The sequence below is a fragment of the Pteropus medius genome, unplaced genomic scaffold, assembly GCF_902729225.1.
Source record: "Pteropus medius unplaced genomic scaffold, Ma_sr-lr_union100, whole genome shotgun sequence".
Classification (NCBI taxonomy): domain Eukaryota; kingdom Metazoa; phylum Chordata; class Mammalia; order Chiroptera; family Pteropodidae; genus Pteropus; species Pteropus medius.
The window spans coordinates 6,323,141-6,348,395 of NW_024349802.1; the positions used below are offsets into that span (position 1 = coordinate 6,323,141).

The window sequence follows — 25,255 nt, forward strand, 5'->3', positions numbered from 1 at the left end:
TCGTAGATGCAGGGAACAAGCTGATGGTTGCCAGGTGGGAGGGGAGGTGAAGGGATTAAGTACAAATTAGTAGTTCTGAAGTAGTCATGGGGATGTAAAGCATAGAGAATATAGTCAATATGGTAATAACTACATACATTGCCTGGTGGGTACTAGTCAGGGGGATTGCTTTGTAAATTATACGTCTAACTACTATGCTGTACACCAAAAACGAACAATACTGAATGTCAGCTCTAAATGAAAAATAAAAAAAAGGCAGTGGGGAGAGGTGAAGGGGGAATTAAGAGGTTCAAATTTCCAATAAAACAACAAGTCCTGGGGATGTAATGGTATAGCATAGAGAATACAGTCAATAATATTACGATAGTGTTGTATGGTGTCAGATGGTTGCTGGTCACTTCTCTAGCTATATACTGAATAACTATGGTGTACATCTGAAGCTAATATATTGTACATTTTAATAAAAACCTTTAAAAACATTTTAAGTTCAGAGTCAAAGGCAAAATATGCTGCAGTGGCACCAAGCAGAGGCCCTAACCAAATCTCTCATCACTGTGACCTTTTCAGAGGTCACCGAGAGCTACTGCACTGCCACCTCAACCACCCAGTTTTGCATGTGAATGTCTCTTTCCAACCCTTTACAACCGGCTTCTGTGTGGCTATGTGAAGTAGTAGTGAGCTGGGGCTTATGTCTGTTTGTGGTGTACTTTTAGTCACAGATCACTGAAATGGTAGTTTTCTTCAAGGTAGAGATTAATCACTTCTCTTGCATGTCGTCCTAAGAAACAAAGAATGCTCAAGACCGAATACATTACATGGCTTCCCCTCCCACTTCTCTGCCTTCTGCATTCAATATACATCCCAGACCCTCACTGCTGTTGGCAAGGGACTAACCTTTAAAGGAAAGCTAAACCCAATAGGAAGGGCATGTTCTACATTTTACATCTGCTATATTTCACCATACCATATAACCTGGCCTTTTCCAGACATGTTTGGACATATCTTTGTAGTCAGGAGGCCTACCCTTGACCAGGCTTACAAAATCTAACCACTAGTCCTTGTCCCTGCCCCTTAAGTACCACTGCCTTGCTGAAGCAGTTCTGATTATACTACAAAATACCAAAACAAATTAGACTACTGGGTCACCTCACAGCTCCTAAGACATGCTAAGCTTTGAGGCAGAGGTACTCAGTGGCCTCTGGCATTTCCAAGAGCTTTAATTAGACCTTTCACTTTGGTCTTTCTAGTGTTTGCAGAACAGTACTCTTAACTTCCCTTTCTACCAATGGTGATTGGACTTGCTCGTGGCTGCAGCCTACCATTGTACTAAATCATCTGTTTGAAGAATGCACCTGGTACTGTCCATTAAAGCCTAAATAGACTTTCTCAGTGACAATACTCTGGATATCTGAAGCTATCCCAAGTAGCGAAATGAGCCACATCAAGTGGTTTGTTGCATTAGCAGCACTTTAGGCAGAGAAAACACAGCCCAGCTACTTTTCTTAAACCTGTTGGGGATACAAACTACATACAATTTAACTTCATCTATGAGAATTTGTCATTTGCCTTAAAAAAAAAAAAAAAAGTTGTGTTTTTTAAGCATGCAATCACTAGCTATAATTATCTCCTCCTTTACATCCTGGGAGAAGAATTCAAGTCCACATACGGCAGTAGACACAATCTGGAGTTTGCCGTCCAGTCTACTTACTCTTATTTATCACTGATCTTTGTATGTTCGACCTGCAAACAAATTTGTACATTATAAATATCCATAATCCATTTTCCTTCCCTGAAATTTATATATCAGCTAATAAATGCACATTGTAACCCTTTTACAGAACAGCACCTGGACTGCAAGCCAACAGTGCCATTTCAGCAACATCCCATTTTTTTCTACAGAGCAGTACCTGTGCAATTAATTACATATAACAAAAGCAGAAATAAAATGTACTTACAGTCCTAAGACATAAGGCTTAAAAATTACAATCGAAACAAACATGGAGATCAACAGGCATGCCCAACATAATACATTTACAACCTTCATAAGGTTATTCAATAAAATAAATGTATAACTGTGAAGGAAAAAACCCTAAATTAGAAAAAAAATTATAAAAGCTAGAAATATGTCAAAAGAATGTGAGAGAAAAGATTAAAGCTTTAATAAAAAAAAAAATTTAGTTCACAGGGAACAATCTACTTCAAAACCAACCAACCTATTACTAAACATTAAGACCCATTTCTAGCAACACATTACGGTTGAAATTAAGGGACTGTTTATTATACAGGACAGATAAAAGTCACTACTAAAACAAAGAGTCACATGGGATATCTTAACTATTTACCAAAACCCACAACTGCCATCAATCACCACAAAACCCAATTTTCTTAAATTTATAGTTAGAAAACTGAGCAGTAGTTCTTAAATCTAGATGTAAACTAAAATCACTTGGGAAACTTAAAAATGCCTGGGCCTTCCTCCAAGCAATTTAAATCACAACCTCTGTGGGCATCAAGGTTGAGAACCACAGAAATAGCCATTCTTTTCCTACTAAGCTACAGCTGTCTTTCTAGGAAAAAAAAAATCTAATACTGACATGCTACACTTCCATTTAAAACACACCTACTGCAACCAAGAAAAAGTAGTCATCTATGTTTGCTTAGGATATACAACTTAAATGGGCACATTTTACCAATTCTTTTTACCCGTAAGTTCCAAAGCAAACTTCTGCAAGTCCTCAGTATTAAAATACTCAAAATACTTTTAAGTCCTTGATCTTTTTTATTGAATACATTTTTTAAAAGTTTGTTATTTTCTATTTTAATTTGTTACTGATTGAGAAATCAGCAACAGCAATTATATATTTTTAAAGAAAATCAGTATACTTGCCAACACATTTTCTTCACATATTTCATCATCAGGTAGGTTATTAACACTTTCTAATTTAAATGGCTAAAGCCCAGACATTTCTACAACTAGACGATCAAACTCTGATAATCTTTCTAAATCCAACCCATTCTGGCCACAACCCCTATTCTGACACCGCAACATTTACTTTATAGAGAATATGAACCTGGATGACAGTATGTGTCAATGATAAGAACTGCATTTCCTTTAGAGTCAATTCTATTATCAGAGGACCTGAGGAACAGCTGCTTAGTATCTGGATCACTTGTACGCTGAATTACAACTATAACACATTGATAAACTAACTACTTGTTCAGTCAGAGAGAAAGGGCATAAAGGGACAAAGCAAAAAAGAGAGCAGAGAGATGTATTCCTTGTGAAAGCATAAAACAATAAAGTGAAATGGACATATGTAGAAAAACTAAGGACTTTCTGCTTTGGACAATCAACACCACAAGCCATTAAAAATACTGTCGATCAGAGAAGAGATAAAAAGAAAGTGGACTATTTAAAAAATATATAGTGTGTATGTGTATATTTTCCAAAAGCAACTTAGAAAAATGAAAAACTTCCTTGTCAGTTCCAAATTCAACACAGTACAAAGCAAACTTTTATTACTACATTCATACAAGGATTAAGTGTCCTGAAGTCTACCCAGATACCTTAAAATGACCAAATATTAGTTTCCACAGGAGAACCATTTTAACTTCTGAATCCTAGTCAAAGGATAAAAGGGGGAAAAACTTCATCAAGTGCTTAGCACTGCCCTTCATTTCAAATGCCATTTTTGTTCCAAGGTGAATGTACATTAACACTGAACCATGATCCAGCGATAGTATTCTATTTGATTTAAGTAGTATCACTTAAAGAGCTTAATACAGGATAATGCTTTAACATCTTTCTTATCTGAGACAAATTTAAGTCTAGATCACATGACAATTAATGTACGTATGTTAAGAACTTACCAATCTGTCATTTTAGAGTCCATATAGTATACATAACAATATTTATAACCAGAAACTGCACTGACAAGTAGACACATTAGTTTCTTAAGCTCTACCTGAAAACATGCTGTTTTATTAAAACCTGAAAGACTTAAGTTTCACGTTATATGCTTTTACAGTCAGGTCTCATTGAAGCAGCATACAGATTTCCTTTCTTGCAGACAATATGCAGGAAGAACCCATGAAGAGCACACTGGCAATCTGACAAAGTGTACTACCTAGACTATAAATGAGTCATGAAATTCATCTGAAGAATTCCAAGGAGTTACCAAAGAAATTATGCAGTGGCCTTGATTTTTATTTTTCTTTACCTAGAGTTCTACAAATTCTAGTATTTATCAATTGATGTATCTTTTAAATAAACAGCACCAGTCTTGCCCATTGATACAATTAAAATTTGACTTTCTCAGTTCTTAGTTCACAAGTTTATTATGAAAAACACTGCAGTGCTCTTGTGCAGTAACATCGTCTTACAGGAGGGGGCAAAAAAAAACAGTTCTGTTCAAAACAACTCACCAGGTTCTGACAATAACAAAGAACAACATGAGGCTGAGATTTGAGAAGGGAAATAAAACTGAGTGCAGACAAATCATACAATTAAATTAAACGGTATCCCTGAAAATAAACAACGATTTCAAAACTCACAAGTAGAGGGGAGGCCTTGGTACTTATTTTTAAAAATGTTCATTAAGCTCCAATGATTGTTTGCTGCTATCCTTATCTACAGTCATGCTGAGTAAAGCTATAGCTAAATGGAAGTTAAATTGTATTCACGAGGTGTTAATGTTTACATCTTATTATCTGCAGTCTCTCAGAGAAAGCAAAAGTAACTATAAATAGTGCTATGCCAGAAACTGGTTTCTTGACCAACAATGTCGCTTCAGCATGCAATGAACTGGTTCATTCTAAAGTGGTCACGGCTGTTGATGACAAGAGGCTTTGTATTTTTATATGGCACATCTTTTGGTCCGTGTGAAAACAAGTTTTTTAAATGTTAACTATTCTCTGACACTTTGGAGTTACTGTTGCTCTTCCCATTTCCATTAGGTCAATATATGGTTCATGGCAATACTGTACAAGTTTAAAATTTCATTACAGGAAGTAGTCTGGGGTACGACGAGTAACATGTGGCTCGCCTCTACGAGGTGCTGGGTCAAACTGCAAGCTGAAAAACAAGACATATGTGTTATTTATACTCTAAGACACCAATGTACTGACAATCAAAATCAAGAACATTAGTCTTTCAAACTTTACACATTTTTTTCCTAATTTATGCTCATTTCAAGATTAACTAAATCCTAATTATAGCCTAATCATCCATTCATTTAATGATGAGTCATCTAGCTGCACAAAGAGCCAAGGCAACTTTAGCCAGAGAGAATATACTTTTACATACTGGGCTGCCTTCTAAGAGAATCTAGAAGACGGGCTCTACTAAATAAATAAAACATGGATTTAAAAGTTAAAAAATTCATATTAAAGTTTATATATGACAACTTTCTACTGATGTTATTTCAAAAATACCACAGATCTGTTTCAAAGGAAATTTAAAAATTAAACTGGAATGGATTTAGCATGAGCTCCTGAACTCCACTGAAACTATATATTCAATTAAGGGCAAACAACTACTCAGGTGTAGATACTCACAAAGAGTATTTTAGAGTATCATCAAGTTCCATGATTGCAGCTTGGTTACCACAACGATAACAATAGTTCGGAGCACTGAAAATTGTTACTACGTTCCGGTCATGGCACCAGTTATATCCCTACAAAAAAAAGAAAAAAGATAAAAACATATTTTACTTCCTTATTTAAATAATTAAACGAGACTCCACTCAAGAGAGAACAAAAGATCTCTTTCCCACAATAGGCTTATAAAATAGCAATCTCTGGTTCTGCGTAATTTAATCATTTTCTGTATTCTACACAACTTTAAAAATATACATGTGTTGTATTTTTTCTCAAATTACAAACTGATTTATATAAAAAGTAAAGGCCTAAAAAAAATAGCACGGATCACCAAAGAATAAACTGCTTCTTAAATATGTGGCCTTCTATAAACAGCAGTGTCTCATCAGCTTTGTTACTGCAGTGGCCCCAAATATGATCCAAGAATGAGTATATGGCCATTCCTTGTAGAGACAGACAAATACTCTTAGGAGACCACAGCCTTCTTCTCTCCTCAGTCATTAGAGGAGGGATGCCTCTAGGATTTTCAGCCTTATCCCCTCAAAGTTTGAGTGCATGAGTTACTTCTTAAGTATTGTTCACAAATTTCTTTCCCTATCTTTAGCAAAGTCAGACTTTATTGATAATAACCACAGAATTCTATTAGTATTCATCTAAACAGGACCCTAATTTTAGAAGTATGCTAATTAAATCAATGCTCTATGTTAAGAATTGAACCATTTCCCCTTTAAGTTTCTTCTTTCAAATCACCTACAATGCTACTATCTAAAAGACCACTTAGAATATTTTGGTTTATTTCGTCCCAATCTCTCCTCCACACACACGCATTAAATATATGAAATAACAAAATTGAGATAATCAACTATTACATTCCCCTCTTTCCTGCTCCCTGAATCTTACTTTCCCACTCTTGAATCCTAAGCACTATCCAGTCAGTAAGAATCTCTGTCAAATTTATGGTGACAAAGGGAGACTAGACTTTGGGTGGTGAGCACACAATACAATATACAGATGATGTACACTTGAATCTTTTATATCAGTAACCAGTGTCACCCCAATAAACAATTTTTTAAAAATCTGACTACATGTTAACTATGAATTTCATTGTGATCAAAAGATTGAGATTTTAATTCTAGCGTGCACCTATGAAAAGACTCAGGCTATAATGGCAAACACTGGAAGGAATACATGAAATGTACTAATATCATTAATTTAAAACTCCTAATCAAAGAACAGAACATACCTCCATCACCAGCTGGTGAGCTCTAGACACCAATGTGAGGCCATTGGCATGATTAAATGTCTCAGAAATATCTTGTCCAAAGGTGTAACCAGCTCCTCGAGGAGATATACCCCAACCACCACGGTCATCTGGATCTGACCACAGCAAGTCACACATTGGACCCTAAAAAAGCAAGTTAAATTTTAAACTGCCTCTTGCAAAGATAGTTAATACATGATGAGTAATTCATCAGAAGTAGCACCCTACTGTCACACTTTTTTAGTGGTACTTGCTGAAAACAGTAAAAGGTTTTGAAGTTAAAGTCAAATATCTGTGTAAAATAAATAAGTAACTATTTATTTTACACAGATGTCTTTAAGAGGAACATCAATTAGTCCCAATAGCAATGAGCCATAACTAATTGGCCTACAGTATGCAAGTGTCACTGTTAGGCAACACAGTCTAGTAATTAAGATAGAGGCTCTGAAAACATCCTATGTCCTAAGCCCAGTCCCACAACTGCTGTAATCTTGGCACGTTCCTTAATGCTAATTTTTTCTGAAGAATAGGGTCGATGAGAGTGCTCATACTACATGGGGTCCTTTTTGAGAATTAAACGAGAATACATACGATGAACTAAACTACAGTTATCGATTTCTCCTCTAAAAAGTTCTCTGAAAATATTTTATTACTAAATGAAAGTCAATACCTCATGGGGAACTTCTTGTAGGCGATCAAGCGCTCTGATGTGATCCAGTGTATCTATGGATGGTGAGAGGCCACCATGTAGACAGAAGATCTGAAAAGAGTGGTTTATAATATTAATCTCGTCTAAAAGAAACTTCTAACATTCTGGACTAAGCTGCAGGCAGCAGTCCACATTGGCCCCACTGGTATTTGTTTTCTGCTACAAACCAGGCTCGTTTCTGCAGGGTCTATCTTTCTTCCAGCCCACTCTATACTACTAAATATACTCCTATTCTTCCTGATAAACCACCGCTACTACAGACTCCACTTCAATCGGCTCCTCCAAGACAATGTTTCTCTGACCTCACCCTCACTCTAGTCTATTATCTTCCTTCTCAGAGACTTTTCTTGCAATTTCTTCTGCATACTCCTCTACCTGGACCTTAATTACATCTCTCAAATGTGTCCAGAAACAGTCTGAGACCATGGATGGGCTACAGCTTCCATCCCTCTTGTTCCAACAGAGTTCAGGGCCTGATACAAAGAAGTCACTTCAAAAAGGCCCAAAAGAGATGTGAATGTGGAAAAATGAGTTACTGGCACTAAAGTGTTAACAAAGCAGAAAACTGAAAATAATCAGCAATGTAGGTTTTAAGAGGATCTACATACCTGCCCATCCACCAAAGCAGTGAGAGGAAGATAATCAAAAAGATCTGTAAAATATTTCCAAACATTTGCATTTCCGTATTTCCTTAAGCACTCATCATAGAAACCATATACTTGTGTAATCTGTCTGCTCTCATGATTTCCTCGGAGAATGGTGATACGTTCACGGTAACGAACCTAAAACAGCAAAATGGAAAACATGAAATGCTGGCTCCATCAAAAACCAAATGACAATTCAGCAAGCTTTCTACAGGGAAATCCAGAGGGCCAATTTTGTTGAAAACACTTCCCATGCCCCGCATCACAGCAAACTGAAACTACCTATCTACAGACATTTGTCCATGGGGTATGTCAACTCCATCTCAACCGAAACTCCCGCTACCACCACCTTTACAAGCATAATTATCAGCTATAAAACTCCATGATTTTTTTTCAGTAATTTTTAGTAAATTTAGTTATGCAACAACCATCACAATCCAGTTTTAGAACTTTTCCATTACCTCTAAAAGATCTCTCATGCCTCTTTGCAGTCACTCCTGACTCCCACTCCCAGCGACCACTGATTTACTATTAAGATTTGCTTTTCCTATAAATTTCATATAACTGGAATCATACATTATATAGTCTCTTGCATCTGGCTTCTTTTAATTCACAGAGTATTGTTGAGGCTCACCTGTATATAGATCAGTGGTGCGTTCCTATTTATTGCTACAAAGTATGCCATGTTTTGTTTATTTACTAGTAGGAAGATCTGAATTGTTTGCAGTTAGGGGCTATTATAAATAATGCTAGTATGACCATTTATGTGGAAGTTTTAATATGAACAAATGCTTTCATTTCTCTTGGGTTGATTCCTAAGTTGAGTATAATTGCTGGGTCATATGGTAGGAATATGTTTAACTTTTTGAGAAACTGCCAAACTGTTTTTTCAAAGTGGCTGGAACGTTTTACATTCCCACCATCACCGTATGAAGGTTCTAATAGCTCCCCAAATTCACTGACACTTGGTATTATCAGTCATATTGATGACAGCCATTCTAATGGCTGTGATTATTACTTTAATTTGCATTTCCCCGATGATTAATGATTTTGAGCATCTTTTTATATGCTGATTGACCATTTATATCTCTTTTTGGGTGAAATATCCAAATATTTTGTCCATTTTAAAACTATCATCTTACATATTTTAATAAATTTTTTAAATGTATGAATACAAATATTTTCTTAGTATCTTCAACAAAAAAATCTTAATTCTGATGAAATTCAATTTATTAATTTTTTAATGGATTGTGCTTTTGGTATCCTATCTAAGATATCTCTGCCTAACCCAAGGTTACAAAGATTTTCTCCTGTTTTATTCTAGAAGTTTCACAGCTTTAAATCTCATATTTAGGTCTATGATTTAATCCGTATGTATGGTATAAAGTCCATTTTTTGCTAAATAGATATCCAACTGTTTCAGCGCTATTTGTGGAAGTTCCCCCCCAACTCCAACTAGGGTTGCCACAACAAAGTACCATACAGATTGGGTGGCTTAAATAGCAGAAATTTATTTCCTCACAGATCTAGAGGCTAGAAGTCCAAGATCAAGATGTAAGCAGGGTTGCTTTCTTCTGAAGCTTCTCTCTTTGGATAGTAAATGTCCATCTTCTCCACAAGTCTTCTATGATCTTCCTTCTGTATCTGTGTCCTAATCCCCAGCCATATTGGATTAGGACTCCCCTATAAGATCTCATTTTAACTTTAATTACCTCTTTAAAGGCCCTTTCTCCAAATACACTCACATTCTGAGATATTGGGAGTTAGAACTTCAACATATAAAATTTGGGTGCGTGAGTGTGGCGCAATTCAGCCCATAACACCTTCAAACATGAATTCTTAAAGGTAACATATTCATTCTTTCTCTGAGCAGTGGAATTCAACCTGGGCTTTAAGTACAGGTTAGCTTGCAAAGATGCCTTCATAATATCCAGAGAAACTTTCCATCATTTAATCTAACTCCTTCATTTTATAGATACAGAACACAGCGATCTCCAAAATGTTTTACATTTTATATGGTTCAGATAGCTTCACGAACACACACATTTTATTAATTGCCTAAAATTCAGCTTCTGCCAAAAACCACATCTCACTGCTTCTCTAATATTAGAAGTCTCTGGCAGCCATTTCATCATTCTGCATATTAAAAAAAACTTCTCCCCAAAAGGTAAAGTCAAAATTTCTTTTACAGGAAAGGAAGAAGGCTACCATCCTAAAAGCTCCTTACCATTTCGTTTAACCTTCAGATCTTTGTATATTTCTCAAAACTGTAACTAATGTAAAGCAACTTGCTTTAATTATCATTTCTATTGTTTTAGATCGTCATGTCATGTTAATGGCTGCAAACTAGTCCACTGAGATTAATCATAAATTAGAAATTCACTTACTGTTGAATATGTAGGTCAATTATTTTTCTGACATTAAAAATAATGCTGCAATTTATGTTTTCATATAAAGCTTTTTTCCTCTTGTATTTAATTTTTTAAATTATAGGATTGCTGTGTCAAAGACAAACATTTTGACATCTGATGTTTTGTTCCTTTAAAATATTTCAAAAGTATCTAGAAAAGTAATTATATTACTTCTCCATACTCCAACTTATTGAACCAAAATTTCTATTTGACAAGCCCTTTAACATTTTTTCAAATAATCTGACTTGAAGTATTCTCTTTCTGACAGAATACCTTTTCTTTTTGTTCTGTACCATCCCCTTACTCAGAATGAAGACAGACCTATGATTTACTTATAAATCCCAAACCTTAATACTTGCATCCCTAAATGTGGAGTTTTATTTCTAAAGCCTAACATTCAGATGGAGAAAATCACAAATCACTGGAAGAAAAAAAAAAAATACAAGAAGACTGTTTGACCAGTATAAAATGCCCAAACAAGATGAAATTACCTTAAGAGCTACAAGCAGAGTAACTGTTTCAACAGAATAATATCCTCTGTCAACATAATCTCCCATAAACAAGTAATTTGTATCTGGTGATTTGCCACCAATTCTAAACAGTTCCATGAGATCATGAAATTGCCCATGCACATCTCCACAGACAGTGACTGGACATCGAACCTCTTGCACGTTGGATTCTTTTGTCAGGATTTCTTTAGCCTACAGATGGAGGAAAAAATAAATCAATACATTAGGCATTAAACAACATTAACAAAGATATGTTTATTTACACTTAATGTACTTAGAGGGCAGGCTCAGTATAAGATAAAATTACCAGCAATTATGCCCATTAAAATAAGAGGGCAAGATATGGCTGGAATTCTATTCCACTATGTCTCCCAATACCCAGAAAAAAAAAATGTTAAGAGATGCATAGCCCCGTTACTCTCCTAAGTACCAGGAATTTTTAGGCCTATCGGTAGCCATCTAAGCAAGTACTAAAGAGATTATTATCAGCTGTCATATAAGATAATGAAATGGAGCAGACATTCAGGTACCTAGGTTCTTAGCTTTAGACTTCTAACTATAATGCTGGCACTCCACAATTTCAGGCTATGAGGAAAGGTTTCTTAGTCCTGCTTGATTTTAATTTTTGGGACACATTAAAATTTTACCTGTATGTTAATGTATTTTTTACACTTTATACCGGAATATAAACTTCTTGTTTTACAATTGTGACTATTCAATATATAGTTTTCATGCTTTTAGAAAATTGTTTGACAGCATATGCACTTCCCCACATTATCACAAATTACTTTAAAAGGTAACATAACATTACTTTTAAAGGTAATATAACATTTCACTCAGTACTCCTTCCTTCACTCAACACACATTTTTTGATTATTTACTGTATGCCTGAAATTAAAAGAGCACCGGGAGACAATCACTCATTTGCTGAACTACCCAAGTGATACTATGTGCCAGGTCACTGGAGGTATGGTAAACAACAAGATAGGTGATTCCCATTGTGGGGTGGGGAGAGGGGAAGGCCCACAAAGAAGTAACCAAGTAACAAAGTACAGACTGTTAAATGCCAAAAAGGGAGAGAGTAACTGGTGGAGATCACTTTAAATAAGTTATCAAAACAAACAAGAGAGCCCATAAGAACACACAGTACAGCAGGAGAGGCAGACAATAAAAAATGATTATTATAAAAGAAAGGGCCAAGTGGTGAGACATGTTAGAGTTAAGTAGCAGTATTCCAGGATCACAATCCCTGGGACAACTAGGAAAACTGCCTGAGGTACAAAGAATGGGATGAGTTAAGTTACAGGAAGAGGATGGAAGTAGGAAATGGGACAAGGTCCAATAAAGGCAGATGCAATCATGTATATAAAGGCCCAATAGTTAAAGAGGAAAAGGTTAATATGGCTGAAGCATAACATGAAAGAGTAGAGAAGAGGGTGGACTGGGGTAGGGGTAGGGTGACTGACTGCCCTGGTTTTAGCACTCAAAGTCCCGCATCCCAAGAAATGCCCAAACAAATTATGACAGCTGGTCACCCCAGGCAGGAAATGTAGGGAAAGAATGGAACATGAATATAGACTGAAGAAGTCTAACCAAAGTGGTATTAGAACAAAGATCCACTGGCAGGAAATTTAATGAGTGAATTTAGAATTTTGGAGGTAGAGCTATGGATGTGGACATCTAAGATAGATTAGAACTTAAAGGCTGCTAATATTCAGGGGCCAATCCACAGAAGTCTTGCCTAGTCCCTTTTCAAAATGTATCTCAAATCCATCTGCTTCTATTTTTTTTTGCCACTACCCTGTTCCAAGCCACTTCCACACTGAACTCCCTGTTCCATTTTCCTGCTTCCAATCTATTTTCCATGCAGCGAAGTAAGAGCTTAAAAAATGTTCACCAGATTCATTTTACTCACAGATGTGTACACAGCACCTTGCTAGAACAAAGCATGAGATGTAAAAGACACTTAATATGTAAATAGGTAAAAGCAGTAAGAAAAGATGTCCAGGTATCTAGGTAGAGGACAGAAGCCTGAAAAACACAGGGAATTTTATCCTTGCATAGAGGGAGGCAGCATCCACCCATCAGGGAGGGGTATTAGAGAAGCTACATGACTTCCTCAGGGAGAGCCTGATTTCAGTTTTAAGCCATTAAGGTAAAAGAAATTTGTTCTGTGAATGGGTTAAAGGTATTTACTTCATATAGTCAACCAACATTTATCGAGTACCTCTTCTGTGTGCAACCAGTATTATGAAATAGTGTTCTAAAATGTACAGTGGTAGGCTAAGGGAAGTCAAAACGCTGCAACATGGGGGTGAAATTATCAGAGAACTGTTGCTAATGAGCCTTTGCTCCTTACATTTTCAGTGACAACCAAGTATGACAAAGACTGGTTTTAAGGCAGTGGTATGCAACCTTCACCACACATTAAAAATCACTTGGGAAGCTCTTTTAGAAAATATAGAAGCCCAAGCTACTTTTCTCCCAATTAAGAATCTCCAGGGGTGGAATCCAAGCATCAATAATTTTTTAAGTGTCCCCTCCCCACCCCACATTGGTGCTTTCAGGTGCAGCCAATTTAAGAACCACTCTTTTCAAGTCTCCAAACATTCTGGGGAGCCTATTTCAGTACACTCATCAATCACTGATATCCAAAATTAATTATTTAACATTTTGAAATGTCTCAAAAAAAGAAAAAAAGATATTTCTTAAATACACATACCTATGTCTCTAATGTAATTCTAACCTCTTCTTCTGATTTATTATTACTAAAAAGCAGAAGTTTACTAGGCATATTCTATTACTAACTCTGTTTGGCATTAATACCATGGCTAGTGTTTTTAGCATCTAGTGCTTCTAAACTTCTAAACCTGGGAAAGCCAAAGCTTGCTCTTTCCTTCCTACCAAATTCAGACCAGAATAATAATTAAATCCTGGAGAAAACAGTAGTATGTATCAGATGCAATTAAGTACATTTTAACAACAAAGATTAAAGCTTACAAAGATCAATTTTAAGTATGCTTTTTGGTGGGTTTTTTTTTTTTTTTTTTTGTCTCAACTATACCGAAATATATTATCACATAACATCAGAACAATAAAGGCTGCAGATGTCCTTGCTAAATATTTTACAATCAGGAAAATTAATCATAGAAAAAGGGAGGCGAGAAGCTGTGCTATCACAAAAAGTCAGGCATTTTTTAAGTCCCAGAAGTACCCAAAGAACCCTGAAATGGGTCACCTAATAGGACATCTAATGAGTCACCTTTAGAGCCTGCAGGCATTCATCAACTTATCTGTTCCAAAGGTAGCTATACAACTTCGACTTTCTAGTTTAACACTCAAAGCAAATGGTAGAACCAGACTTTCAAGGTAACTTAATTAAGATTAGAGATTTTATAAAAAAAATTTTAATAACTACCTTTTCACTCTGGTATTGTTATAATTTAAAGCCTCATGTCACCTGAATTATGCACAGAAGCAAAAGCAAAACACACACATACCAATTTTTCTTGTTTCCCCTAAAACATTTTCCAGGCCTTCAAATGTCTCAGCTAACAAATAATTAATTTAAAAAAAAAAAATTAAGATCAAGTTTTTAAAAAGTGTGTAATCACCATACTGATTTTTTATCTACTGGCACACTACTGAAATTCAGTCAAATGGTAAAGAAGGAAATGATTACATTCAAGGGAAAAAATTCATATAAAACTTCCTAGAACAAGATTAAAACACAAACAGGCTATTCCATTAATAAGAGCTTATCATAAGTAACTACAGGAAGTTAAAATTTTATACATCCTAAAATCCAAACAATTTGGAGTCACTTTAAGGAAAGCAATCTTCAGGAACATTAATTTATATTCAACGTCCTCTCGGCATTCTGAGTTTGGATTCAGAAATCTCACAACTTTATTTTTCAACCTACTATAAAACAATCAGGTATAAAAGATAAATGACCTATACAGATTTGTCTGACATTCTTAGATACAAGCCAACCCTAACCACGATAATATGAAATTACAAACAAAGCAGACTTAAATTAGACCTCACATATCATCCGAGCCTAGATTTTTTCATAGAATAAAAAAACATAAACCAACAAGATTCACCACTTACAAAAATTTCATTTCCTTAAGGGCTCACAATAGCGATATCCTTTTTATTTAACCTATATCATAGAAAAAGACATGCAATACACTTATGCATTTTTATTAAATCAAGAAAACTTTTAAAAAGACAAAATGATTACAACTACGGTAAAATTATTTGTATAAAGACTGAAAAACATTAAAATGTTTATGGCTATGTTTTAATCCTACCACATCAACAGAAAGTACTCTTCATATATTCCAGTTTTTACCTCTACACAGACCTCGTTTCATTTTGTGTCCTAACATTTCATATTTACTAATCCAATTTCCTACAGCATTATAATGATCATTTTAATATGCCATATAATATCCTCCTGAACAGATCCTCAGAAAATTTTCACCTGTGGGATTACAGAGCAATCCCACACGTACTATAAAACTACACTATGCTTTTTAAGTTAGTGGTGGAATGTGGAAGAACTACTGCCTCCGAAGCAGTAAACCAGCACGTTTATCTGCTTTGTCCTTAGTTCCACCACTCCAAACCCACCTGCCAAGGACCCTGAACGTGGGGCAAAGCAAGACCTTCCAGCTGGATCCACCCCCAATTTGGATTGGCACCTCTAACAACCCTGGGCAGTGTCTTATCTTAAGCAACTGCCTTAAGCGGTCAATGGGCTGCCTGTCTGACCACTTCTGCAATGAACTTGCTGCACCTCTTGGTGGACTACCTGGGTATGGTTTAAGAATTGAAGAGCTAAGTGCCACCAACAGTAGCAGCAACAGAATGGAGGTCAAAACAAAGTGAGACCTGCCAAAAAGACATCCCCAGCTTGGGGAGTGAGTTCAGAGAGTGGAACAAGTAGCCAATTCACTGCCCCCACTAGCACCTTAGTCCCAGCCATTTCCAGCAGCAGTGCTCCTTTGTCTTTCTGGAGTCCAACTTCCATCTCCCACTGTCATCCCTTGTCCACCTCCTCTTCCTGCATGCAGAGATCTGATCCCATTATCTATACTCAGGCTTCAGGTCAGGGATATGCTGGCTCAACTTCCTACTTTAGGAGCATGGATTGTGGATCTTATTTGATCCCTATGCATCATCAGCTTTCTGGACTAGAGGCCACACTCAGCTCCAAGGGTACCATTGAGGTCACCAGCCATCTCAATCAGTCCCCGGCTTCTCTTTCCATCCAGGGATACTGAGCTTCGAGCTTGGGTTTTAACTCAACCATTGATTGAATTATAAGGACCAAACTGGCTCCTGGAAGCTTAACTTTAATGCTGACTTCTTGGACCATAAAGATTAGACATTCTCGTGGAAATTCCAGGTTTTGTGAAGACCTGTAGAACCTCTTTTTGTGAGTGATTTAAAAATATACTGAACTAAAACATTCCAGTTTTAGCCAGGCATTGGTTAAGAGTCAGATAGGATGATGCTCAGACTCATCTTCTGATCAATTTTCTGGAAGGCAGGGAAGGGAAAGTGAAGATTCTTAGAGGGGCCCACCAACCAGTAACCGGAAATGGACAAATCAGCCTACTGAAGATCCTGTTATAGTTTTAGACCATTGGTTTTCCTGATTCGCAAAGTGATCAAAAGCATTCTAGTCCTGTGCAACCCAAACACCACCGAAAATAAACAAAACTAAATTGTGAGGTAAAGGAACGAACACCTTCATAAATTGTGAGGTAAAGGAACGAACACCTTCATAAACAGAGGTGTTCCAATGTTTTAGCCAATCCTTGGTTGAATCTTAAGAATGGGCAGTGTCTCAAGCTCACTCATGTTTCATGACCAACTGTTAGCTGGCATTGAACAACTTTTCAGGGCTGGGTGAATTGCGCAACCGATTGTCCTATATGCACTACTTTATTTAAAAAATCATGTCTATAAGGAGTCAATATGTAGTTTAAGACACAATCAGTGCTACATCGGTGGTTTTTAATCTGTGCTATACTTTAAAACTATGACCTCCTGTTATTGTACGTAACCCTGAACTCCATCTCTGCAGGGATTCTTCTGTGATTAAACAAGCTATAATTATAAGGAAAATTCAGAGCAACCAACACTTATCAAAAAAGACTACCTTTGGCTGCAGGTAAACCTGCACTGAAACTTTTACAACAAAAATGTCTCTGAACAAGGAGAGTGACAGAAGAGAAACAAAAGGACACTAATTCATCTGTAATTTACTGCTGGTAAGCCTAGCAGTAAAGAAACATTGGTCAATTCCTCTGACTGATGAATTTATAAACTGAGATGGTTGTTTATGCTTGCAGATGTTAACTGGAAAAGTTATGTATGCATAAAGCTTTTCTTTCTGGATTTGGCAGATATGTATAATCACATTAAAATGGTTCTAACACACACACACAAACACTGGATTACACCCAATTTGTTATGCAACAACAAAAGGAAGAATGTACTTATTTCTCAGCTACTTCAGATACAAAATGTTATCTCCTGATTTAAGTGGCACTTTTCATTTCAGAGTTCAAACTTTATTCCATGTTTATTTACTACCAGTTCTTTCTGCTCTTGTACAAATTGTCCACACATGTTCTTTGAGTATTCAGAGAGTTGGATGGTGTTCTTATGTATTTTTCTATTAAAAACCTGATGATTATTAATTCTAATGTTCACTGGAACGCTAGTTCAGATAAATTCAACATTTCATACCCTAATCATAGTTAAGTACATCTTCGACCAATGTAGCCATAAAGACATAAGTTGGGAAAAATGCAACTTCTGAATTTTACTTTTCAGTTTAAACAGAACAAAATAATTAAATTTGAAAGCAGGAACACATTTTTTCAATATCCTAAGAACTTCATTTTGCTTAATACTGCTTTTAGAAAAACGTAGGTTTCTTTGATTTTCATAACTACAAAAAAATTACGGTCCATGATAAATTAGAGTATATGGTTAGATTTTTATTTTGGTGTGATACGTAAGTAGGACATATTACTAGCCCTGGAAGCAAATGAATCTTCAGTTAATTATCTTTAATTATCAAACCTTTCTTCATATTACTTGTCTTTCATTAATTATACTTAACAGATACCTCTAATATTTTTATGGAACAGTTTGGTCTTCTTTGTTAAAATCAAATAATTATCTTCACCTCTGACCAAAATGAATGATCATTTTCCAAAAAGTCATATGCCTCATATGGAAAAGACTGGCCTCAATCTTTACTAATCAACCTACACATGTGCATGACTTACACATTCTCAAACATTCCTGCACATGGGGGAAAAAAGTTAATCCACTAAACTAATGTTGCTACATACACAGCTGCTTAAAAATTCTCACAACAATCATCATGAACTAGATTTAACCATTCCTGATCTGTTTCCTCTCTCATCTGTAAAAGGTGAGTTGGCCTACGAAGTCTTTAAAGTTCCTTCCGACACTAAAATTGTACTCTCTCCTAAAGTACTTAAGTCTTTTTATAAAAAGTCAGAGCTACCCAAAAAAATAGGTGGACATCTCTGTTAGTTTACAGACAATGGGGACAGAGAAATAAAATGTACTTGATCACCGCTAGAACAAATGTTCTAAAACTTTTCTTATCTAGAGTTTACAAGTTCAACCTTCTGACTAATCTGAAACCATATTAGAGCAAAAAATAAGCTAACAAATCCCTATGATGTTATTTAGACAAAGCTAAATACTGAAAACTAATAATGCATATAATGAGGGCTTAATAAATTCTGGTTGACTTTCAAAAACAAATGTATGGTGTCACATAGCTAATAGCATCAATGACATTCTATAACCTTTGTCAACTACACTTTGTATATGACTTTAGCTAGATAAACAAACTGTTTCCCAGGGGCACTCCAGAACAAAGGTTCTCAACCTTCTTTCAGGAACCTCAACAACAGAAGGGTGAAAATTCCAATCTATAGTAGTAACTAAATGACTAAGGCAGAGGTGGTGACAGGGAGTGCCATAGTGACAGGCCAACTGGTCAGGTACAGTTTAGATACCACATGTGTCATTGCCTTATTCATCCATTCCAAACCAATACATAAGTAGGCAACAGTAACTTTGTACTGTGAAGAAATTAAACAGTTAACCCCAGATTGATCCTTTACAATTCTTTCAGACCCCAGCCATTTATTGACAGCCAGACCTCTATTTCAGCCTATTCTACCACTTCTGCTCCAGACGCTGAAAGAAAAGCTATTTAAAACAATGAAAAAGCAAATCTTTCCCCTTCCTAGTTCTAGTGCAATTCAGATCTCACTCTAACAGAACAGTACGGGCTGAGAATTTTTTAAAACAAGGATGGTAATGAGAAATGAAGAAAGAAAAAAAGTGGAAATAAGAGGAACAGATCGAAGGAGAAAGGAAAGAGTCAAAAAGGGGTGGCTGGGGTAGGTGTGGGGTTCCTGCCACACATGACTTTTCCTTTCTCTCCTCAGCACCCTCAAAAAAGACCCGTGCCTATCATTACTTCAACCCAAACCCAACATCTCCTGGTTTTCCTCTAAACTAAATAAAGACAAATACTCCACAGGTAACTGACAAACATAACTTACAATAAGATAAGGAAATATTTGCTGTCATAAAAAAGGGGAAACACCAGACTGGTGATGCAAATGTTATCTCATACATTACTGCAGTCCCCACCATTCCTTTTACAGTATGAGTTTCACCTTAGCCGTACTACCAATATTTGCAGACACAACTCTTGACTCTGAGAAAACAAAGGGAGAGTTGGGGGACCTGTGTATCTGAATAGGACTGTTTGCCTTTTCAGTGTTTCCTCATTAAGTCAACTCAAAACTAACTGTATTACTGCTTCATGCCTGGAAAATCATGAAACACAGGGACAAACAGCCTTGACTGTAGAAACTATGAGGATAAAAAGAAAGGCATTTTACAAGCTGTAATAAACAATATTAATGTCAGTTATGCTTTATTGGAATGTAGTCTGTGGATCACAATTTATGCTGAGAAGACAGAAAATAAATTGGAGGTTTCACCTCATTAACCTTATTTGAGGGGTAAATGCAGTTAGTCACATCCAAAAGTGAACAATAATTATTGTTTCCTCCTCCAAGACAAAGTCAAACGACAGTATGGGGCAGGAATAGGGAGCTTTCAAGCAATCAAAATGAAAGTTAATTTAAGAGCTGTTGATTCTATAATTCATTTTGGCCCCAATTCACCTGCATCTTTCATTATTAACACTACCTCAGAAAGGAGGAGGGCTGTGAAGCATGACTAGAACATAAGTCTTAGTAGAATCCATAAGCCTAAGCAATCTCAATTTAGCCCTTGCAGTCAATAACTTTACCTTTCTGAGCCTCTGGTTTCTATCTGTAATTGAGGACAATAATTGTCTCAAACTCAAGAGACTGCTCATGTGAAAGTATGATGAAAACAATATTCTGTACCATGCTTCCATGCCAACTGTTTGTTCTCAATATTCAAATTGCTTTTATGGAAATGAACCAAACATTTTAATTTAAACACACACAGACACGCAAAAATATATCACCCACTTCATAAAGGAATTTATCCTTGTTCAAATATTTTGCAGCTCATTCGATTAGAAGGGGGGATTTGCTTTTTTCATACCCATTAATAAATGTTAAAACTAACTGAAGACTTAATGACTGACTGCATTTTATTTATAGTGCTTGTAGAGCAATGGAAAATAGCATACCTAGTTAAAGAACTCCTTTGGAGGAAAAAAAAAACAAAAACAAAACAAAAAAAACCCTGGCTATCAAACAACATTCTCCACAAGTTTGGTAAGACCTGAAAGCACAAAGCCAAAAATCATATCTAAATTAAACCACTGCTAAAGTCACATAATAAAAGACTGTTTACTCTAGTTAACTGGAAGGCAAGTTGACACTAATATTTTCTTCCAGTCTGGAGATGGAAACATACTAGTCCAGTCATACAGCTGTAGTGATGTTATTGACTATAGAACTGTACCTTAGACAAAACTGCATTCGCTTGCCACTAATTTTTAAACAATCAACAAATTATGATCCCCAAAATGACAAGGTACACTAGACACACTCAACAACCTTGGCTTTGATATAAACCTTAATCACATCTTGGCGGGGGGGAGGATTGACTAGTTAACAACAAAAACACATTCACTCTTGTCTATAAATACACATTTGGGTTCTCTGCATGTTGAACATCTACCACTATTAATTGCTGATGGGATACCATACTAATGGCCTCTGCCATTTTTAATCATATTAACCTCTTACGGTATACTTCCATCTTTACAACTTTAAATATTTCATTCAGATCAGGCATTTTCAGGTGTATAGAAGCATTAAAATTATCATTCCTTCTCCTAATCAAAATTATCAGCTATTACCAAATAGCTATTTCCAATGTCTTTTCCTTAAAAAAAAAAAAAAAAAAAAAACTATTGTACTAATGAAAAAAATTCCCTCAAGAGTTTCAAAATATGTGGCTTTCATCAAATGTGTTATTGGCCATACAAATATTAATACAGTAAAAAGAGAACTTTTGTTTTATTAGAAAGACCTGTACAAAATAATTTCAAGTCATGTATCCTAACTCATCCCATATACCTAAAAAACTGTCTTCAAATTATTTAGTTTGGAAGGTTAATAATATAATACCAAAAATTGAAATAAAAAAAGTTAAGACAATATGAGAGCTGTGTGTTACTCCCCAAAAGGATCCATTTCTTGGACACCTAACTTCAAATATTATTTCCATCATTTTGGCTCTAAGAACTAAAATCTGGACATGCTGGGTTAGCAATGGAGATCTAAGCGTAACCTGATTAATTTCACTATGTTTTAGTTTTATAAAGACGTGGAAAACAACAAACATTTACCACCCCATTTTAGCATCCAGTATTATCTTCCAAAGTCTCCAACATAAACCCTCTACTTTCTTGGTCCAGCTACTACTGATTTCCAAATAGATTCAGGCTTCCTAGAAATAAACATGATTATTCTGCATTGCTTTCTGTCCTTCTCATAAGAATAAGCAATCTTGCATATGCAATAGGAATTCGGTATTTAAACACAAAGTACTAATTAAAAATGGAACTGTATCATCTCAGATTAGAACAGACCCTGGAACATGTTTTATCTCTAGATTATAGACAAAAAATGTTGACCAAATGAAGTGGTTGCCTCAAGATCAATCACGATTACTCTGTGGCACAAAGAGAACTAGTGTCCAGGTCTAACTCCAAGTCCAGTGGTCTTCTAATTACATCGTTACCTTTCTTCCAATATTTTCTATACAAATGACGAGTTGTCTACCCAACTACTGGCTCATAGTCTTTATGTAAAGTACTAAATTCTAAAAGGTTTTAAAATCATCACTTACAGTACATAGAAATTAAGACTTGATGATATACATTAAACAATTGTTAAAAAGCATATTTCTAAACCTTTAAAACAAATACCATCCTCATTTGATGCAAAAGAATTGAGGGTCAAGAAGCAACAAAAGACTCAATACATTGCAACCATTAAAATGCAGTTCCAACAGATGATGTACCACCTCATCAACTAGGAGAGATGAGTTTTGTTCAGGTTCCAGATAAATAAATCTGAATTTGATTCACTTAAACTGCAATTTACAGCAGAGTTTCTGAGAAAGCCTGTTTTAGGAGCATATACACCAAACTCATGAATCTAATTATCACATCAAACCACAAACGAGTCAGCATACTTGCTCTCTAATAACTTCACTAATACAAAATGCTAATGACATTCCATGATTCCGTAATAAATGAAATGCTGCAAAGTTAATTTTGAAAAGGAAGTTAATATAGGCTACAAGATTCCACTCTCAAGAAGTTGAAATAAAATATTTAAACACCAAGCACAATGTCTGGAATACAATAAAGGCTCAATCAACAGCTATTATCAGTACTACTACTACTACTACTTAAAGCCACAAAAATACAAGCAAGTAACTTTCCAAAAAAAGAGGATACAAAATTTGCTCCTTTTGCTGTTGTTCATTTTAAAAATAAATGGCAAAATGCCAAATACATTAAGCTTAGAGAAGGGTTTTACACCACCCAACTTGTCAGCATATAAATCACAGATTCAACTGACACTTGATTTTGAATCTCGAAACTCCTTATGTAGTATGACTCACCAAATTCTCCATTTCTCCCAACTATGAAAAATAAGTCATACTCCTCCCTATAACTACCACCGTGACCTTCATAGAAATTAGATTAATGATTTTTAAATCCTTAAAAAATACGCTTTAAAAAAAAGTCTCTGAAAAAAATTGCTCGGTTTTAGCACAAACCACCCACGATAGAACTAACTAAAGCTGTGTGACCTTTGGATAGGTCCTGGGATCTGGCCTACAAGCTTGCCTTTTGGGGGATCCTCTGGACACCTTTGGAGCAAAGAATTAGTCCTGAGTACAAGTAAAAAGCCTCTTGGCCACCTCACAGTAGAGTTCTAGGCCGTATTCTCAGGCCTTAGAACCTAAGTCCTCTTATCTTACCAGGATCTCAAAACCGTCTCCAACACTGACACACAGGGTCTCGGCTCCCACACCACCCCTCCCAATGCCACGGCCGGGAGGCTCGGAAGCCCCTGAGTTGGATGAACGGCGCCATTTTAGACGGCGGTGGCAGCAGCAACCAATCCCTGCTCGAGAGGCAGGGGGCGCCGGGTCGCCCGGGAAGCGCCGCCGGGCCGCACCGTGCCGGACGCCAGTCTGAGAGGTTCGGGGGGTCCGGGCCGGCGGCCTCCGCCATGTTGCACCCTCCCCACAGCCGCCTCCTTCTCGGCGGGATCAGCCCGTGGCGGCTTCCGCAACCGAAGTGCAGCTCACCTTCTCGCAGAGGCTCTTGACCTGGGACTCGGAGAGCTGCTTGCACTCGTTCAGCTGCTCGATCCACTGGTCTAGCTCCTTGGTGAACACCTTCTCGTCCATGATGCCACCCGCCCGAACCGGCTGCCGCTCCGCGCTACTCCCGCGCCGCCGCCCGCACACGGGCCACACGCACACGCCGCCGTCGGCTGCCGGGGTACTTGTGTGGCTACTGGCGGTTGCTCGGCGCTAGTGCTGGCCCGCTCGCTCTCCCCACAGTGCTCGGCCACCGGCCGCTGCCCTCCTCCGCTCGCCCTAGCCCCGGAGCTCGGTTCTCTGTAATGGCGGCCGCTGGCGTGCTGACGTCACACCCGGCGTCAGGAGGCGGCGGGGTGCGGAGGGGTAGAAGGGCCACGGAACCAGCTGCGCAACTGCAGGGCCAACCTTGGTCCGCCGCCAGACCGGAGTGGGGGCGGTACCAGGGGCTAAGGCGCAGGCGCTACGTAGCCGGCTGGTAACTGTGGCACCTTCGGTTTTAGGGCGTGGTCCTCCAGAAGGGTGGGGTCCAGAGGAAAGGGAAGACCGAGCCCCAGAACGCGCGGCGCTCGCAACTGGGAACTGAGCTAATCGCGGAGCACTATCCTACGCGGGGCGGGAGCCGATCTGGCGCAGGCGCAGATCTGGCGCAGGCGCAGTCTTGACGGGAGGGGGCTTCCCAGCTGCCTGAGACCTTTTCCCAAAGGTGTTACGCGCCTCGTCTCTTTACCCGGCTACTGCAGCCAGATCACGGAAACGGGAGTCGAGACCCCCCACGGCTCTTCCATGGTGCAGCAGCACTGGAATTGCATAGGATTCCCACATCTTTGGGGGCAGGAACGGGCGCCGAGTGGTAGCCTGGTTGGAGGCCACCTCCGCCTCTGAGTGGCACCTTGTAATTAAGTTAGTCGTAGGCGGAAGAGGGTGTACCTGACCCGGGAGTGCCGCGCAGTGCATCTGACTCCCCCGGCACACACTTGTCCTCGGACCTAGGTATCTCGTGGGGCGCGATGGCTGGGCCGCGACTTAGGCTTCTCTCTGGGCCTTGGACTTTGCCTAGCTTCCGCAGGCCCCTCGCAGCCTCGCCCGTTGTCGCTTTCCGCCTCAGGTGTGCACCCTGCTCCGACTCCGGTTCATCCTGGGGGTGTGAGACACCCAGCCACGCCCTCCCCCCCCCCGTC

The 25,255-nt window shown here is 37.7% G+C and overlaps 1 protein-coding gene and 1 pseudogene across 1 annotated transcript; one reads left to right on the forward strand and one right to left on the reverse strand.

Moving 5' to 3' along the window:
* Window positions 1–3,492: 3,492 nt before the first annotated feature.
* Window positions 3,493–24,474, reverse strand: PPP2CA (protein phosphatase 2 catalytic subunit alpha). The gene is made up of 7 exons (XM_039836037.1): window positions 24,060–24,474; window positions 11,115–11,324; window positions 8,177–8,350; window positions 7,530–7,619; window positions 6,842–7,003; window positions 5,557–5,675; window positions 3,493–5,074 (listed from the first exon to the last, which is right to left on the reverse strand). The coding sequence occupies exons 1-7, from the start codon at window positions 24,159–24,161 to the stop codon at window positions 5,002–5,004; spliced, it is 930 nt and encodes a 309-aa protein (XP_039691971.1). The 5' UTR covers window positions 24,162–24,474; the 3' UTR covers window positions 3,493–5,001.
* Window positions 15,965–16,560, forward strand: LOC120581293 (homeobox protein OTX2-like; annotated as a pseudogene).
* Window positions 24,475–25,255: the final 781 nt, after the last annotated feature.

Bases quoted from the DNA above. Each gene is read 5' to 3' on its own strand.
- PPP2CA (XM_039836037.1), bottom strand. From the start codon at position 24,161: ATGGACGAGAAGGTGTTCACCAAGGAGCTAGACCAGTGGATCGAGCAG. The intron at 11,325-24,059 runs GTGAGCTGCACT...CTCCATCTGTAG, and splicing joins TCAAGAGCCTCTGCGAGAAG to GCTAAAGAAATCCTGACAAA. The intron at 7,620-8,176 runs GTATGTAGATCC...CACTCTTTTCAG, and splicing joins CTGCTTTGGTGGATGGGCAG to ATCTTCTGTCTACATGGTGG.